At 34.3% G+C, this 18291-nt stretch overlaps 1 protein-coding gene across 13 annotated transcripts in view; it reads right to left on the reverse strand.

The window, feature by feature from the left end:
* The window catches only part of CCDC18 (coiled-coil domain containing 18), a 115964-nt gene extending 97837 nt beyond the window's left edge, over positions 1-18127 (reverse strand). For 2 of the 13 annotated variants that reach the window (XM_087447274.1, XM_087447281.1), the window contains exons 1-5: positions 15710-18127; positions 15026-15200; positions 12556-12717; positions 8152-8258; positions 6791-6919 (exon numbers count right to left, since the gene is read on the reverse strand). In XM_087447274.1, the coding sequence (XP_087303400.1) occupies positions 6791-6919; positions 8152-8258; positions 12556-12717; positions 15026-15200; positions 15710-15843 (707 nt within the window). In that variant the 5' untranslated portion in view covers positions 15844-18127. The remainder of the gene's footprint in view (positions 1-6790; positions 6920-8151; positions 8259-12555; positions 12718-15025; positions 15201-15709) is intronic. The other 11 variants (XM_087447267.1, XM_087447260.1, XM_087447245.1 and 8 more) reach the window with 11 other exon arrangements.
* Between the last annotated feature and the right edge of the window lie 164 nt (positions 18128-18291).

Raw genomic sequence — 18291 nt, forward strand, 5'->3', positions numbered from 1 at the left:
CAGATTCTTCGTCTTTTACTACTGGATATTTTTCCCCTTTTCTTATTGATTTGTGAGAGTTCTTTATAAATTTGGATACTAATCTTTGTGAATTATATTATTTGCAAATATTTCCCTAAGTATCTGGCTTGTCTTTTTAATTTCTTAAATTATGTGTTTTACAGAACATAAAGTTTTTGTTTTAAGAGACTTAAAATTTAGCTATCTTTTTCTGTAATATTTATGCTTTCTGGATCTCATGTAAAAACATTCTTTCCTACAATGAGACATCATGGAAACTATTTCCCTATATTTTCTCTAAAAGTTTTGCCTTTCACAACTGAGTCTTTAATCCATCTGGGATTTTTTTTTTTTTTGTATGCAGGTATAGTACCCTAATTTAACTTTTTAAAATCAATAATAAATTCTCCCAGCATAATTTTTTGAACTTTTTTTCTTTTTAAAATTTCAAATCGGTACACCCTTAATATGGATTCATCTGTTTTTGACATTTTGCCACAATTGCTTTATGTCTCTCACTCGAGATATTTTTTTGCAATGAACTACATTCTAGAGTAATTAGTAACTTGCACCCCTAAATTCTTTAGCACGTTATTTTCTAAGAACATGAACAGTGCCTCACATAACTGCAACAGAACTATCAAATTCAAGAAATCGAAAACTGATACAATACTATTATCTCATACACAATTCATATATAAGTTTCATCAATTATTCCCATAATGTTCTCTATAGAATTTTTTTCCTTCTGATCCAGGATCACATGCTGCTTTTTAGTTATCATGTCTCTTTAGTCTCCTTAATCTGGAACATCTCAGCTTTTCTTAGTCTTTCATGACATTGACGTTTTTGAATAAACAACAGTTGTTTAACAGAAGAACCCCTGAGTTTGTCTGATGTTTCCTCATGATTACATTCAGGCTATTCGTTCTTGGATGGCATACTACATAAATGATGTTGTACTTTTCTCACTATATCACATATGAAACACATGTCAGTTTGTCCAGCACCTTAATTTATTGATTCTTCCATCCTTTTCCCTTATTTGTAATGCCATCTGTTAAATATCAAGTTTCCATTGTATGTGTGTTTGCTTAAAAGTCTCTGTTCTGTACCACTGATCTTTTTGTCTATTCCTACACCAATATCACATGGACTTAATTAGTATAACTTTAGAAGTCTTGGTATCTATAGGCTTGTTCTCCATCTTGGTCTACAGCTTCAAAATTGTTTTGTCTATTCTTGGACCTTGGTTCTTCCATATGATTTTTAGGATCAGTTCATTAAGTTCAACCAAAAATTCTATTGGGATAATGATTGAAACTGTACTAAATGTATAAATTATTTGGGGAAAAACTGACATCTTTATATTAGGTTCCCTTCCAGAAAAATAGTATATACCTCATTAGTTAGATCTTCTTTTAAGACTTTCAATAAAGTTTTATAATTTTCTCCATTGTATTAAGCATGTCTTTTTATTCTGATGTTTTGACATCTGAGGCCTTACTGACCCTAAGAAGGCTGGCCCTCCCAGGGCTAGTCAATTCTTAGAGACAGTAAACTACTCACTTGGGAGTGTACCTTTCATATGAAAAATAATCAATCCAGAGCCCACTCCCCATTCCTCTATCTGGCTCTTACACTCAGGGCCAATATTCCCATGTCCTAATTACCCCAGGACCAGGTACCAGACAACTCAGGACAGCCTTACACTCCAGCCCACTAGACATACTAGACAATCCTAAACCTGCTTACCCTGCCTCAACCATTCTTTCTTGTGGAAACCACAATAAAATCGCTTGTCCACATTTTCCTCCCAACTCCATCTGCCTCCTGACCAACCTTGATGCTTCCCTGTGTGGCTCCCTTGCATCACATGTCACGTCTCCTGTTTCTAGGGATCTGTGAGTTTAAAATCTTCTTCCTTCATGACAGTCACTTTCTTGTCTGTGTGTCTTACCATAACTAATTAAAACAAATCCTGAGTACATTATAAAACCTCCGTTAAGATTGTACAAATCTTCTGTAGATTTTTTTCTTACTTTAGTTTTTTGTTTTTTTTGTGTGTGTGTGAGGAAGACCAGCGCTGAGCTAACATCCGATGCCAATCCTCCTCTTTTTGCCGAGGAAGATAGGCCCTGGGCTAACATCTGTGCCCATCTTCCTCTACTTTATATGGGACGCTGCCACAGCATGGCTTGATGAGTAGTGTGTCGGTGCACGCCCGGGATCCGAACCAGCGAACCCTCGGGCCACCAAAGCGGAGCACGCGCACTTAACTGCTGCGCCACCAAGCCAGCCCCTTAACTTAGTTTTTATTTTAATTTTTATTGAGTAAAGTGCAGAAGTTTTTTTGTTTGTTTGTGTTTGTTTATTGCAGTAACATTGGTTTATAACATTGTATAAATGTCAGGTGTACATCATTATACTTCTATTTCTGCATGGATTACATCATGTTCTGATGTCCACCACCCAAATACTAACTACAGTCCATCACCACATACATGTGCCTAATTATCCCTTTTGCCCCCCACCCTGGTAACCACCAATCCAATCTCTGTCTCTATGTGTGTGTTTGTTGTTGTTATTATCTACTACTTAGTAAGTGAGATCATACGTATAAGTGAATGAATTTTTGTATATGTATATACCCACATAACTACTATCCAGACCAAATACAGAACATTTGCAGTACCCAAAAGTCTCCCTCATGCACCCTCCCAGTCAATATTCTTTACCCCAAAAGGTAAGCACTATTTGGACTTTTAACTTCATATATTAATTTTGCCTATTTTTGATTTCTTATGGAAATATATTGTTTTGCATCTGGCTTCTTTTGCTTAACATTATATCTGTGATATTCATCCATGCTGTTAAACAGCCATAGTTGCTCTTTTTCAGTGATGCGTATATCTCATAATGTGAATATAACACAATTTATTTATTGATTGTATCGTTGATGAACATTTAGCATTTATGAATGAAGCTACTTTGAACATCGTTGCACATGTCTTTTGATAAATACAGGCATTCATTTCTGCTGGAGTGGATGCTAGATCACAGGGTGACTTATGTTTAGCTTTAGAAGATACTGGCAAATAGTTTTCCAAAGTGGTTCTACCAGTTTACACTACTACTAGAAATATATGAGAATTCCAGTTGCTCCACAACCTTGCCAAAACTTGATATTGTGAGTCTTTTTCATTTTAGCCACTGCAGGCCATAACGGGCCTGTTTCCTTTTGCCATCATCATTGTTTTGATTGGTTTACTCTCTTGTGGGAAAATTTGTAACTATTAATTCATTATCTCTAATGGCTATACATCCATCAGGTTTTCAATTTATTCTTAAGTTAGTTTTGTTAAGTTACATTTTACTGGGAAATCGTTTATTTAGTCTAAGTTTTCAAATTATCCTCCTAAAATGGTTCATAGTACTTGGTCTTATTTCTTAAACCACAGATAGCTAAATCTGTAATTTAGGAGTCTTTTTTCAATTCCAATATTGTTTTTTATGCCTTGTCTGATACCCATTATCTTGGTCATTGTGAAAAGAACCAGATTTAGGTTTTGGTAATCCTCTCTACTGTTTCTTTGTTTTCCATTCATCCATTTCACTCTTATCTTTATTAGTTCATTCCTTCTATTTTTCTTTTGATGTTCTTTCTTCTGATGACCATTTCCTGGCTACATAAATTGAATGTTTTAGTTCATTCATTTTCAGTTATATATAGTGTTAATATACTCACAGGAGGCTAAAAATTTTCCTCTAACAATATCTTTGGCTGCAGGCAACAAGCTGTGATATGAAATATTTTTTATATCACTCAGTTCTAAAAGTTTTCTAATTTTCATCATATATTTTTCAATGGCCCATGAGTAGCAAGAAGGCTGGTTTTAAATTTCCAAATATACATGATTTTATTGTAATTTAATTGTACTGTTGTATGAGAAGGTGATATATACGCCATCAATCTTTTGATGTTTGTTGAAACTCATTCTTTCTGGCAAAGTGAGGTAACAGATTAGAAATGTTCTAGAAGTGCTTGAAAGAACGTGAACTCTCAAATTGTTGGGTAAAGGATTCCATATATACATCCATTAGATCAATATTATTGTCATTCAACACTTTACTTTTTTGTTGCCTAATCTAACAATTCCTAGTAAATGTGTAAAAATTTTACCTGTATGATTCCAGATTTGTTTATTTCTACTTTAAATTTTGTTATTTTCTTTACAGTAGTCTCCCCTTATCTATGGGGAATACCTTCCAAGACCCTCAGTGGATGACTGAAATTAGATAGTACAAAACCCTATATATACTATGTTTTTTCCTATACATACACATTTGAGGTGTGATAGCAAAACTAGCATGAATTTCTTTTTCCTTCTTCACAATTTCACAGATAAAAGATTCTTACCGTAGATCCAGCAACCTAGGCATATGATTTTTTTTTCTTTCTTAAGTCGAGAACTTTCACCTTTTCACTTAAAGGAAGCATTTTACCACTTCCCTTTGGCATATCTGAATTGCCAGCATTACTACTCTTGCGCTTTGAGGCCATTATTAAGTAAAATAAGGGTTACTTGAACACAAGCACTGTGATACTGCAACCATCGATCTGATAACCGAGATGTTAGTGACCAACGGTTGGGTAGCAGTGTGAATACGTGGATAAAGTATGTGGACAAAGGGATGATTCATGTTCCAGACAGGACAGGGCAGGAAGGGGAGGATGGAGTGGGACAGAGTGAGATGGTGTGAGATTTCATCATGCTTTCAGAATGGTGTGCATTTTATACTTATGACTTGTTTACTTCTGGAATTTTCTTTTTAATATTTTTGAAGCACAGTTGACCACAGGTAACTGAAACCTCAGAAAGCAAAATCGAGGATAAAAGGGGACTACTGTATATATTTGGGGACTAAATTATTAGATACATATAAGTTTAGAATCTTCATCGCTTCCTGCTTAAATGTTACTTAAACATTATATAAGAGTCATTTTTAACTCTAGTAACGCTTGTTGTACTTAAATCTATTCTGTGTGATATTAATATAGCTATATCTACTATGTTTTGGTGACTATTTGCCTGAAATATTTCTTTCCATCCCTTTACTTTCAACTTTTCTGTGTCCTTATGCTTTAGGTATGTTTCTTATAAACAGTATAAAGCTAAACAATCTCTGCCTTTACACTGGCTTTTTAATCTATTCTGATTAATGTTCCATACCCAAAAGAATATCTTTGCAAAGGTTTCAATCTTTCAATTTCAGAATGCCAATATTCATTCCAGTTCTTCAAAAAGCTCCAAGAATCTTTCTTCATGTCACACCTCTACCTAAAAATCTCAATTGCCTATTTATACTCTCCAGGTTAAAATACAAATCCTTGGGCATAACACACAAAGCCATTTACAGTCTAGACCAAGTCTGTCTTTCTTGTCTCATTTCCTACTACACCTATTCATTTAAAAGTACATAAAACTCCTCAGTCTTCAGCAATGATGCTCTTTTATACTTCAAAGCCTTTGCACATGCTGTCCAGAAGGTGCCCATCGCTGCTTATTTACCTTGTGAAAGCAAAGTCAATACTCTACCCTAAACATCATCTTTTATGTCAGTTTTACAGAGAGAACTAGTCGCTCTTCCACTGTACTTTTTCTTAGCTATATTATGAAGCTAGTTTCATGTATTATTATCTTACTATTTTAAATAACCATGTACAAGAAGTTTATCTGAATAAGTAAAGTCTGAATTTCAAAATATTTAACCACACAGTTTACACTTTCAATAGCTACATTTGTTAGTGTTTACTATTTAAGAGACACTTTACATTTCTTTTTTCATTTAACCCTCACATCAAGACAATATTGTCTTGATTTAATGGATGAACAAACTGGGGTTCAAGAAGGTTAAATAGATGGCCCAAGGTAAAAAAGCCATTAAGAGCTAAAATGTGGCTGTTTGACTCCAAAACCTAAACATTTCCACTAAGTAATATTACCTACCAAACATATATTGTAACTTGAACTAGACTAACCAAATGCTGTTAAGAAAATGTTCTTCTAAGCCCACCTTAATGAAAAATGATTCATAGATGGGTTTTGAGTGGTTTTCAGAAATTTAAATGCACATGCAAACAAATATTTAACCTATTTATGACAACTTCTTAAAAAATACTTTCTTTGTAATCTTGTATCATAGTATAAAATTTTTAAATATATTTTTTGTTTTAAAAGAACATAAAAATACAGATTATGATTTCACGCCATGTAAAAGCTGTTATAATTATACTATTGTAAAATCTCATTATTTTAAACTAAAACATTTTAAATCTTTCTTAGTTTAAAAGTTAACTGACATTCAAACTTAATGGTTCCTTGGTCAAGGCTACCTACAAAACTTCACCTTAATACATGGTTTATATAAAACAGATATTTTTGAATGACTTTTGTATTCCTAAAGGAAGACCCACCCACACTTTCTCATGAATTTTATGTAGGTCATGCAACTTAATTTCAGAAATAAGTAAATATTATTACATTGATAATCATTATCAGGCTTCTAGAAATTAATTCCAACCCAGAATGCCAATAACATAAAATCTACACATGAAAATTTTAATGGAAAATGAAAAAAAATTAATGGAAAAAAAAGAACATTAAGTTATTCTACTGCCAAATTTCTGAAATTTTTTCACTTCAAAAATTAGCTAGAATTTTAAATAGGTAATATATTCCCTTTTTTCCCCTCAATAAAAACAATTATTTGCTTTAAAAACACATACCTCTTTCCTTGTTTACTTTGTTCAAGTAAGTCCACCTTCAACTTTATACATTCCTCTTGGGATTTTTGCAAACTCTGTTCCTTTTCAATCACCATTTTCTGGCTCTGCTCTAATTTATCTTCTGCCTCTCTATAGAATAAAGGATATTTTTAAAACGCTATTAAGGAGATTATTCCAGGTATGCAAGAATAGCTCAATATTAGGAATTCTACTGGTTAAATCACTGAATTAAGAGAAACAAATATTTAGTAAGAGAAAGAGAAAAGGTATATTCATCACTTGTCAACTAAGAGTTTTTAAAAGGAATAAAAGAATACTTCCATCAAATGATAAATATATCTGAAATAACAGCTTATATCTTATTTCACAGTCAGATACTAGAAGCATTACCATATAGTTGAGAAACTAGTTAAGAATGACTGCTATGACCACTATATCCAGTGATTTTTCTGTCAGGTGCAAAAGCAAAAATGAAAAAGTAATAAGTATAAATTTTGGAAAGGAAAGACAAAATTTCTTTTTTTGCTGATGATATCATTACCTACTTGGAACATCCAGGAGAATCAAAATGAAACATTATTAGAATTAATAAAAGAGTATGAAAAATAGTCCAATTACAAAATAATTACATTATAAAAAAAGCAGTAGCCTTCCTATATACTATCAAAGAACAGAATGAGAACACATTCACAACAACCAAAAATATAAAACACCTAGGAAAAAACTTAAAATAATATATGTATTACAAAGAAAATTACAAAATTCTGATGGTCATGAAAGACGACTTTAGCGTGCATCAGAATCATCTGCAGGACTTGTTAAAACACAGATCGCTGGGTCCCACCTCCCAGAGTCTGTGATTCAGTAAGTCTGAGATAGGACCTGAGATTTGCATTTCTAACAAGTTCCCAGATGATGCTAATACTGCTGGTCCCAGAACTGTACTTTGAGAATCACTGAAATGGAATAATGTGCTATTAGGATGCATATATTTCTCATTTTATTCAAAGCAAAAGAGGAAGATAAATTATAAAGTGCCTGATTCCTTGTATTTTATTTCTTGAACTCTCATTGAAGGACTGAGTATAATCACTATGTAAGGCAAGAAATGAACTAGTTCATATTTAATAAAAGCATGTAAATAAGCATCTCAGCTTAGATTTAGTCTTTTTCAGCCCTCATATACCACATGCATCCTGCCGCTAAGAAGAGTTCTCACGGACTGAAAACAGATTCAACACATTCTAAGATAGTCTATAGGCCACTACAGATTTATTAGGCTGAGGGACAAGATTTAACAAGATACATCAAAAAATAGAAGTAGGAAGTAAAAAATTTAAAGCTATAAAAAGTATATTTACCTCAAAACTTTATCTTGGGCTGAAACTTCTGCTTCCAAATTTATAATCTGTTCTTCTAAGATTGGCACATTGGCTGCCTGTTGTTGAGCAGATTCAAGCATAGAAACCTAAAACAAAAAACAACTTTTAGAGCACTTTATTTCAGAAAATAGTCTACTTGGTCCTCAGTTTCTTTTAGTTTTTGATGAGGGGGTTCAACAGAACTCTCCACTCATTGGCCAAATGTGAAGCTCATCATCTCTATTCCTTTGATCAACATTTACATGGGCATGTCATCATCACAAGCCAGTCTCAGCATGTAAGCTCCTGCCATTAACTTCAATTTAATATCCCAGATAACTGGTTAGCTACTGGGGGGAGATAACTGGTTAGCTATTTGGGGGGAAAAAAAGAATCTCTACTGACACCATCTAGGAAGATAAATTTCATATAAATTAGAAAAATAAATATAAAAGACCAAATCGTAAAAAATTACATAAGAAAATACTTATTGAATCTCTTTATAATTTAAAACCTAATTTTAGAATACATGCTTACTAGAGAAAGCCTAGAAAATACAGAAAAGCATAGTAATCCTACAACCTGGAAAATAAAAAGAGTATAGCAGGGTGGGAGTCCACAACCTAAATGGTGTCTGGAAGAGAATATCAATAAGAGAATTATCCCTGAAAAAACAAGTATGAGGTACAGCAGAGGGCAGGGAGGAGGTCCCGGATAGAAAACCTGGGATATAGTTCAAAATCTCTGTTGATAAGTCAACCCTCCTTTTCCCAGAACACCAATGGTCAGGTGATGGCCTACGAAGAGATAGAAAGCTTGTTATGTAGAGAAACTGAACAGGAAATGTTTGGGACTCTGGGACACTATGTAGAATTATGAGCAGGGATGAGATAGAGTTATAAACAAAGGGATTAATATAAAACTGCTTCCAGCTTCCTACTCCATCTCATTTAGGGCCAACTCACAGGTGGGAAATCAAAGGATTCTTTGCTGAAGAAACTCAACAGCTCCAAAGAAAGAGACTTGACACACTGATTGGATGGGGTGGGAGCCATCTCCCCAACCATCACCAACAAATGAAGCCCACTGGAAAACAAACTTTACGGAGCTTCCAAATAGTATTTAAGTGCCTTTCTCTTAAATATAATAGCCAAAACACTAATGTCTATAAAAACCTTCAAACATTAAAGTGAGAGGCCAAACAAAAGAAAAAAGCAACCAGCAGCAAGCAAGGTACACACACACACACAAAAATATCATTAAATAGTCAGAAAACTAAGAGAGGATACTGCATCTGGATGTTATTAAATACAATGCAAACAATCAGAGAATAGGAAAAAGGTCTGGAAAATGAAAAAAATATGACAGCCAAAATAAAAGATTCAATGAAAACGTGGATGACAACATTGAGGAAATCTCCTAAAAAGTATCATGGGAAGACAAGGAGATGGAAAATACCAGAAAAAAACTTAAGAGATTTAGAGGACCAATTCAGGTGATCCAACATTCACCTAATAGGAAAAATAGAAGAAAGAAAACAGAGGGAAGAAAATTATCAAAGTGATTACATAAGAAAAATTTCCAGGACTAAAGGACACAAGATTCCAGCCTGAAAGGGTCCTCAAGTACCCAGCACAATGGGTAATAAAAGGTCTATTCAAAGACACCTTATTGTGAAATTTTAAGACACCAAGGGAAGATCCTAAAAACCACCATAAATGGAAAAACAAATGGGAAAAAAAAAGATTACATGCTAAGAAAGTGATTCACAATGGCATCAGACTTTTCAGAGAATCACTGGAGGACAGAAGACAAGAAAGCAATGTCCTAAAACTTCTGAGGTAAAATAATTTTCAACCTAGAATTCAATCAAGTGTGGGGGAGAAATTAAGACATTTCGGACAGGCAAGGAAGCTTCTGGAAAATATGCTCCAATTAAAGAAAGAGGAAACCAAGAAAGACATGGGATCCAGGAAACAGTAGAGCCAACCTAGAAGAACATCAAAGAGCAGTCCCAGGGGGGCAATAAGCTCAGAAAGAACAGGATGCCAGGTTCCAGGAGTGTAACTACAAACATTGCCAAAAGGTAAATTATGAATATATTAATTGGTACCAATGGAGAATTTCAGCAAAAGATTTCCAATAGTGGCATTTATGCAACATCAAAATCTGAGTCGTGCCCTAAAAAATGCAGCCTCCCTAAAAAACATTTTATTAGGCAATTTAGAAAATGCTGAGGGTCAGCCCCGGTGGCCTAGTGGTTAAGTTCAGCACGCTCTGCTTCAGCGGCCCTGGTTTGGTTCCCAGGCGCAGACCTATAACACTTGTCTGTCAGTGGCCATGCTGTGGCAGTGGCTCACACAGAAAATAGAGGAAGATAGGCAACAGATGTGAGCTCAGGGCGAATCTTCCTCAGCCAAAAAAAGAAAATGCTGAGATGGGAAGTAAAATACAAATATCCATCTTACTACCTAGAATAACTAACCACTGGTGTGCTATATGCTAAAAGAAAGGAACAAAATGCCCTTAGTTCAGTACTTATAGTAAAACTCTCTTACTATCTCTTTGATTTTAAATAATTAAGCCTCTATAACTTTAAGAAGTGATTGATTAAAAAAATTAAAACATAATTAATAAACAGAAAAAGTGAATAGACAAATCACAAAGAAACCTAAATGGCAAAAAATACACTGAAAAGGTAAACTTCAAGAGAAATCAAGAAAAGTAAAACAATACTTTTCCCTCAAAGAAATAAAAAAAATGTAGAAATGTAAAAAAAAAAAATTCAGTAGAATACTGAGCGTAGACAGAACACAGTAAATGCCCGAAAAAATTCTTTTCCTATGATTTGGTCATTCTGGAAATCTATCCTAGAAATAATCCCAAACACCAAAAAAGTTTTATGTTCATTGCAGCATTTTTTTCTCGTTAGGCTGGAATTATCCCTAATAGTACTTTGTTTCTTTTAAAAATACAAAAGAAAAAACAAGATCTCCCATAACTCTACTACTTAAAACAATATGTTTATAAAAGTAAATGGTGAAAGCCTCACTATGACCTTCCAATCCCTCTCAAAGTTATAAACAATAGTCTGGAGCATAATCTTTCTGTCTTTATATGTCATATGGATATCTATATACATACACACAAACATACAGACACGTGCTCTTTTTATAGAAAGCAAAACTGGGATCAGTGTGCATGTGTTGCTCTGTAATGTTTTTCTACTACTTAATATATTAAGTAACAGTTTTTGGGTGCTGACTCTGTGCAGACACAGTTCTAAGTGCCTTTTCGCATATTATATCATTTAAATCTCACAATGTTCCATAAAAGTCAAACAACTTTGCATCTTAGTAGTGATATATTTACCTCAAAAAAAAAGGTTTTGTAGCAAACATATGAACATATCATAATTTACTTTACCATGTCTCTATTATTGGACATTCTGGTTTCTTCTAATTTTTTGTATAATAACTAACCATACAGGGCCAGCTCCGTGGCTTAGCGGTTAAGTGCGTGCGCTCCGCTACTGGCGGCCTGGGTTAGGATCCCGGGCACGCACCGATGTACCCCTTCTCTGGCCATGCTGAGGCCACGTCCCACATACAGCAACTAGGAGGATGTGCAACTATGACATACAACTATCTACTGGGGCTTTGGGGAAAAAAAAGGAGGAGGATTGGCAATAGATGTTAGCTCAGAGCCAGTTTTCCTCAGCAAAAAGAGGATTAGTGTGGATGTTAGCTCCGGGCTGATCTTCCTCACAAAAAAAAAAATAAATGACTAATCATACAGCCAAAAATAGGAAATCACTTTAGGGGAGCTTTAATTAAATTATGATATAATCACATAAGGAAACATAATGCTACCATAAAATATGATCATTGGAAAATATGACCATTGGAAAAGCTGAGTAAATGCATCAGAAAATGCTTAGACTACGTATGAAACAAAAAACATAGAAAAAAAGAAAACCATTCTAACAGTCTGGATTCAACAATGTAATAAACCAACAAAGTAGGTTCTAGATGATGGAAACTGGGTGATCTTTCTCCCTATTCCTTTTTCTAGTTTTAAAGTTTTCAACGAGAAGATATTATTTTAAAAAGGAAGATAAATAAGCTATATTTCCTTGGTACAAAAAGTAAAACCACATAAATTGGCAATGTTAAGATTTTAACAAGCTCTGACTTATCTAAATGCACAGACTATACAAGTTCCCCTAAATGGTTTTCAGATATTAAATTCATATAAAATTGATTCTGCTGATATTATATTATCATAATTAAAGTTATTATACATAATACATTAAGGCAATACAAGGAATATTTTTCCAACTATAAACCTTAAAATGATTACAATTATTTTCTGTTGGCATAGTCACCACTTCAAGAAACATACTTTTGCTCTTGACTGTGTTAATTCAAAGTGGACAGATTCTATTTTAGTCATTAAAGAATGATTCTGTGAGACCAAACAAGCATTCTGTTGCCTAAGTTTATTAAGTTTCTCTCGCAGACTTTTGATCTCCTGATCCATGGGGGTAGAAGATGAAAAAGACATCTGAAAAATGAAAAAGAACAATCTATTTTAGATTATTTCATTAAGCATTACATGTAATTAATGGAAAATGATGAACAATTATCAATAAAGTGACTAAGTAGCTCAGAAAATGAGTTAAGATAGTGAGTGTTGGTGAAGATACATGGGACAATCAGCGCTCTCTCCTCCACTGTTGGCGGACATGTACATAAATAAGTTCAGCTTGGAAAACAATGGTACACTTTGGAAAAGCTGAACTTGCTAAGACTCAACAATATTACTCCTGGCTATAAATCTGATAGAAACCTTTGTACTTTTGCACCTGAAGATCCACAAATATTCATAGTGACATTGTCCATAAGAGACAATAAATGGAAAGAACCCAAATGTCCACCAACAATGATATGGATAATGGATAAATTATTCTTTAAACTATACAAATATTTCTATTATACTCTTTTGAACATACATTTTTATAATAAATTATTTTATTTTCAGGAGGGTTAAGGTTTCAAAACATGATTTCTTTAATTTTTTTTAATAAGTAATATATTTACACAATTCAAAAATCAAAACTATATATAAGAAAAAGTATACACAGAAGTCTCATTCCCATCTTTGGTAGGTAGGCAACCATTTTTATTAGTTTCTTGTTTATAAATTTTTATATAACACCGATTATACAGCAAAATATGGGAAATCACTTATATAGGAGAGTTATTATTAAGTTATGGCCTTAAGTAAACCTAGTCTTCTAGTGTTTTCACATGCATATATAAGTAATACAAATTATCCAACCTCCACACTTCCTTGTGCAAAAACTAGCATATTATATATATCATTCTGCACCTTGCATTTTTTTACTTGAACAATATATCTTGGCAATCTCTCCACAATCAATACAGTGAGAAACTCCTTTTTTCTTTTTCCCCTCAGCTGTAGTTTCCATTGCATGTTTATACAACCAATCCCCTACTACTGGACACTTGAACTATTTATTATGTTCTGTTATGACAAACAATGCCTCATTTTGTACTTGTGCAGGTGTACCTGAAGGTAGTTTTCCAGAAATAGGATTTCCAACTAGTCAAGGGTAAATGCATTTGAGACTTTGGCAAACATTACCAAATGCCTCTCCATAGGGGTTGTATCAATTTGCATTCCTACCAGAAATTTAGGAGAGTGCCTATTATCCCCTAATTTCACCAACAAAATACAGTGTCAAACATCTGGATGTTTAACAATCTGATACATAAGAACTGGTAAGTATAGTTTCATTATTGTGAATTTCTCTTATTATGAGTGAGATTGAACACCTTTTTATTCGTTTGAAGATCACTAATTTCCTTTTCCATACATATCTTTTGCCCATTTTTCTATTGGGTTGTTGATCTTTTCTTCTTTCTAAGAGCTCTTTACATATCAAAGAGATTAGCCCTTTACCTTTAATAGGCATTACCAATATTTTTTCCCCTCCAATTTGTCATTTGTCTTTTGATTTTGCTTAGGGTAAAACAATAATTTCAACTAAGGCATATATATATAAATAATCAGCAATTTGAATTAGAATAGTGATCAAATCTCCCAGAATTACACAATCTTTGTAGACATGGAATTTGAATTCATTTTCTAAAATCTAAGCTCATTATAGCTTCCTTACAAAAAGAAAACCTCTCAATTGTTGGCTTTCTGAAGTGGGAAAAGCAAATTTTTATCAAAAAAGATTATGATGTACATATGCAACCACACGTGTATACATGTGCGCTGGTGGGGGTAGGGGAGGTAATAAACAACAGGAAGAAAGTGGAAAAGGAGATAAAAAGGCTCAGTAAGGAAGAGAGGTAAACACAGGGAGATAGATAATATGACTAAATAAAACAGAGGGAGAGAGAGAGATTGAGTTCCAGACCAGGAAAGATGCCTAAGATCATACACAAAATTTAGAGACAATGAAAGGAGAATAGTGCCATGCAATTACATAGCACCTGATCTACGCTAAACAGTAAGTATACTTTAACCACTTAATAAATAATTGATTACCTATTATGTACATGGTACAGTAATTTACTTCAGAAAACAAGACATTTAATTGCAAAAAGTAATAAATATAGAAGTTTATAAACAGAGTAATACACCAAAATAACTACTTTCTTGTTAGGACATATTAAGAACTATTATATTTAAATTCAATGAGTTTTGAGCACTATAGTAAAAGACTATAGAAAACACGAATAAGGCATTTAAAGAAAAGACTCAAAGAAAAAGTATTTTAACTAGACAGGTCTAAAACTACAACTACTTTTAAGTAGAGAGATCTAAAAACAATAACCTTCTCTCTTGGCTTTTTTTGAAAATCAGTATTGCTACTGGGCATTTTACAAACTTTTTTATAAGGTGAGTAATTCAAAAGTCCAAGCTGGCTAGGCTGAGAAAGATCTTCCAGAATGAGCCTTTCAGACCTTGAGAGATTAGAGGCATAATCAGAATTTTCACTTGGACTAACACTAGAGAAAAAAGAAAAAATACATTTTAGTTCTTAGATAGTTTAAGTATTCACTCCAAATTTCTATACATTAAGTAAGAAAGCAGAAAGGAAAGCACCTGAAATGCTGCTGGAAATCAGATTTACAGTTATGAACTAAAGGCAATGTTTAAACTAAATTTTTAAATAAACCCTAATTAGTTTTAAACTAGCAATCCATGTATTTCTAGAGCCTTTATGCTAGGATTACTTAAGATTCAAAAAACAGTCATAATAATAAAAGATTAATTAGGCCCAAGCATATATTTTATACTGAGTCCTAATTTATTAAAGGTATTTTCTTAATATGTTAATGCTTCTCTAATATTTCTACTTTTTTCCTAAACTGAGAGTTATATTCAAAACTATAGAACATTATTTTCTATTCTAGAGACATATTAGAAACACAATATATAATGATGAAATTCATATATTTTACATTCATAAATTAAAGTCATACTCTGAATTCTATATGTGATTTTACTTACTTACCTGGATAATTCTTCCCCTAAATTCTGCAAACTCCATTCTGTTATCTTCAGTTCATGTCTTAAGGAAGCAACATTTGCAAGCAAACTTTCTTCTTCATTGTCTTTATTATAGTAGTCTGGTGAACTAGATTCCATTTCTTAAAAGAAGAAACGAATTTCTTGCACCTTGCCTGAAAGAATCTGTGGTGTCAGCAAAATACTCTCACTAATAGAATTTAACTCATTATTTTTCTACTTCAAATGTTGTGAAATCTTTCACAGTGATTTAAAACAAAACAAAACAAAAAACCCAGTAGCAAAGAATTTCTCTGAAGTGTAAAGCCATAATGGAAAGTTCGACAGAGTTTCAATGAATCAATTTTTCATTATAGCCAGGGTGTAGTTATTTTAGTTCCCCTTTTCTAAGCACATTTAATCTAACAACTGTGTGAACTAAGTATTTTTATTCCATGTTAAAGATGAAGAAACTAAGAATAAGACAAATTAAATAACTTGCTCAAGGTCATACAAACTGTAAATGGTGGAACCAAGATTTGAACCTAGGTCATCAGGATCCAAAGACCTTTTACTTAAGTCACACTGTTATTTTCTAATTTATTAGAGATCAATTTCAATATGAGGTGTTTGAACTTACATCATAACTCTACAAGCTCTGAACATCTGATAAAATTGGTATCATTACAGTCATTGATATTTTTTTAAAGGCAATTTATTACTAGATAAAAGATATCCCATTCTCTCATTCACACTGGTTATAAAATTTAAAAAACACTCACATTCACATCACAACCACAGAGATCAAAATGACATTTAGCATGTTAACTCAGAAATATATGAAGAAAGCTTGTTTCTTCAACTGATGAGTATCTCTAGGGTTGTGAAATTCTCTACTAAATTCCTTTGCATAAAAAAATCGTGATAAAGGGCCACATTTTATTATTAATAATTAATACATATAATTATTATGTAGTAAAATACATATTATTAATAATTAACACAATAAAAACTAAGGATTTATAATCTCTACTACTTCTGTAGATCTTTCTGCATAATCTTAAAATTACATTCCTGTTTCAGAACCCATTTACCTTTGTCATTGTAGCATCCCTCTTTCACCACCCTTCTAGAATTCTGACCACATCTCAAGCTCCAAAAGGTTAGGAGTCCTGTGTATTATGTTCAGGACTGGAAGACACTTAGAGGAGCTCTATATTTTCAGTGAATAAATGATTCCTCAACTGCCCTTTCTTTCCCTCATCTAGCTAAAATAGTACAACAAATTTATTCCCCACTCAAAATTTCTCAGATGTAAGGAGATTAAAAAGAAAATTCTCACCTTATTGGAAGGAAATATGGCAGGAAATTAAATGAGAAGCTATGCAATCATAGGGAAAATGTTTCTACCCTCTTTCCCCTTTTGTTTCCACAAATTGGCTTCTGCTTAAGTGAGAAGTCTCTCCTAGACAAAAGTCAACGGATCAGGTCCCCATTCTGCTTTATCTTTTCAACATCTCTAGCTTCGACAGGGTGGTGACGGGAAAAAAGGGTAAAGAAAATTCGAATAAACTCTAAAATGTCATTCGATACTATGTTTCAACTAAATCAGGTTTTCTAGCCAACATCTTCTGTGTATTTTACTGTTAACAATTCTCTAGCCCTTCTGAAGTATCAATGAATACGTTTGATATTCAAATATTTTCACTTTCCTAGTGGACCACTTACTGTCAAATGAAGATTCCTCCTCCCTTCAACTTAACAGTAGTTATAAAAGTCTACCTTCATTGCCTGTACATATGTGGAAAAGGACATCATGCTACCTACAGGGCCGGACAACGACATATTTTGGCCCTAATAACAATGTGTTTGAAGCTGTCCACATGCACACCTATCACACCAAAGAACAAGTGTGATAGCCCTGTATGTAACAGGACGGGTTGTAGTCGAAAAAGATTCCTCATTTTGGAAGAGATCATAGGTTCTGTCCTGTCTCAAGTAAGTTCAATTTGACAGAACTGATCCTACGTTCATCTGGAATAAGCGGAGGAAAACAAGACACCTTCCTCTAGGATTTTTCCTCAACTAAAACACAACCCTGCAGAGCAGCGTGCGCGGCAAGGACCAGACGAAGCGCGTCCGAGGGTGCGGGGAGAGAAATGAACAAAACTCCCCAGGTAGGCCAGTTGCCACCCTCCAAGGAGCAGTCGCTCACCACCCAAGTTGTGGCTGGGAGAGAGCCCCACCCGACGACAGTGCACGCCGCGCTCTCGTCTGCGTTCGGAAGCCTCGGACCCTCCTCCCGGCCTCGGGCGTGAAAAAGCCAGACACACCACGCGGGGAGCCAGCGAACCCTGACTTTCCCGACCTCGAACCGCCGCGTTAACCGTTGGGGGACGCCCCTCCCCGGCCCCAGCCCCGGCCCCCGGGGCAGGCTCTGCGAGAGGCGACGCAAGAGGCGCGGGGCCTCTCGGGGATCGTAGTCTGCGAACGCGGCGGAGCCCGCTCGCTCGGAACTACATTTCCCATAATTATTCCCACGACGCCTATTGGTGTGAGGGAAGCCATGGGAACTTGCAGCCGTCTGGG

The sequence above is a fragment of the Ceratotherium simum genome, chromosome 2 (assembly GCF_057802395.1).
Source record: "Ceratotherium simum simum isolate JZ-2026a chromosome 2, ASM5780239v1, whole genome shotgun sequence".
Classification (NCBI taxonomy): domain Eukaryota; kingdom Metazoa; phylum Chordata; class Mammalia; order Perissodactyla; family Rhinocerotidae; genus Ceratotherium; species Ceratotherium simum.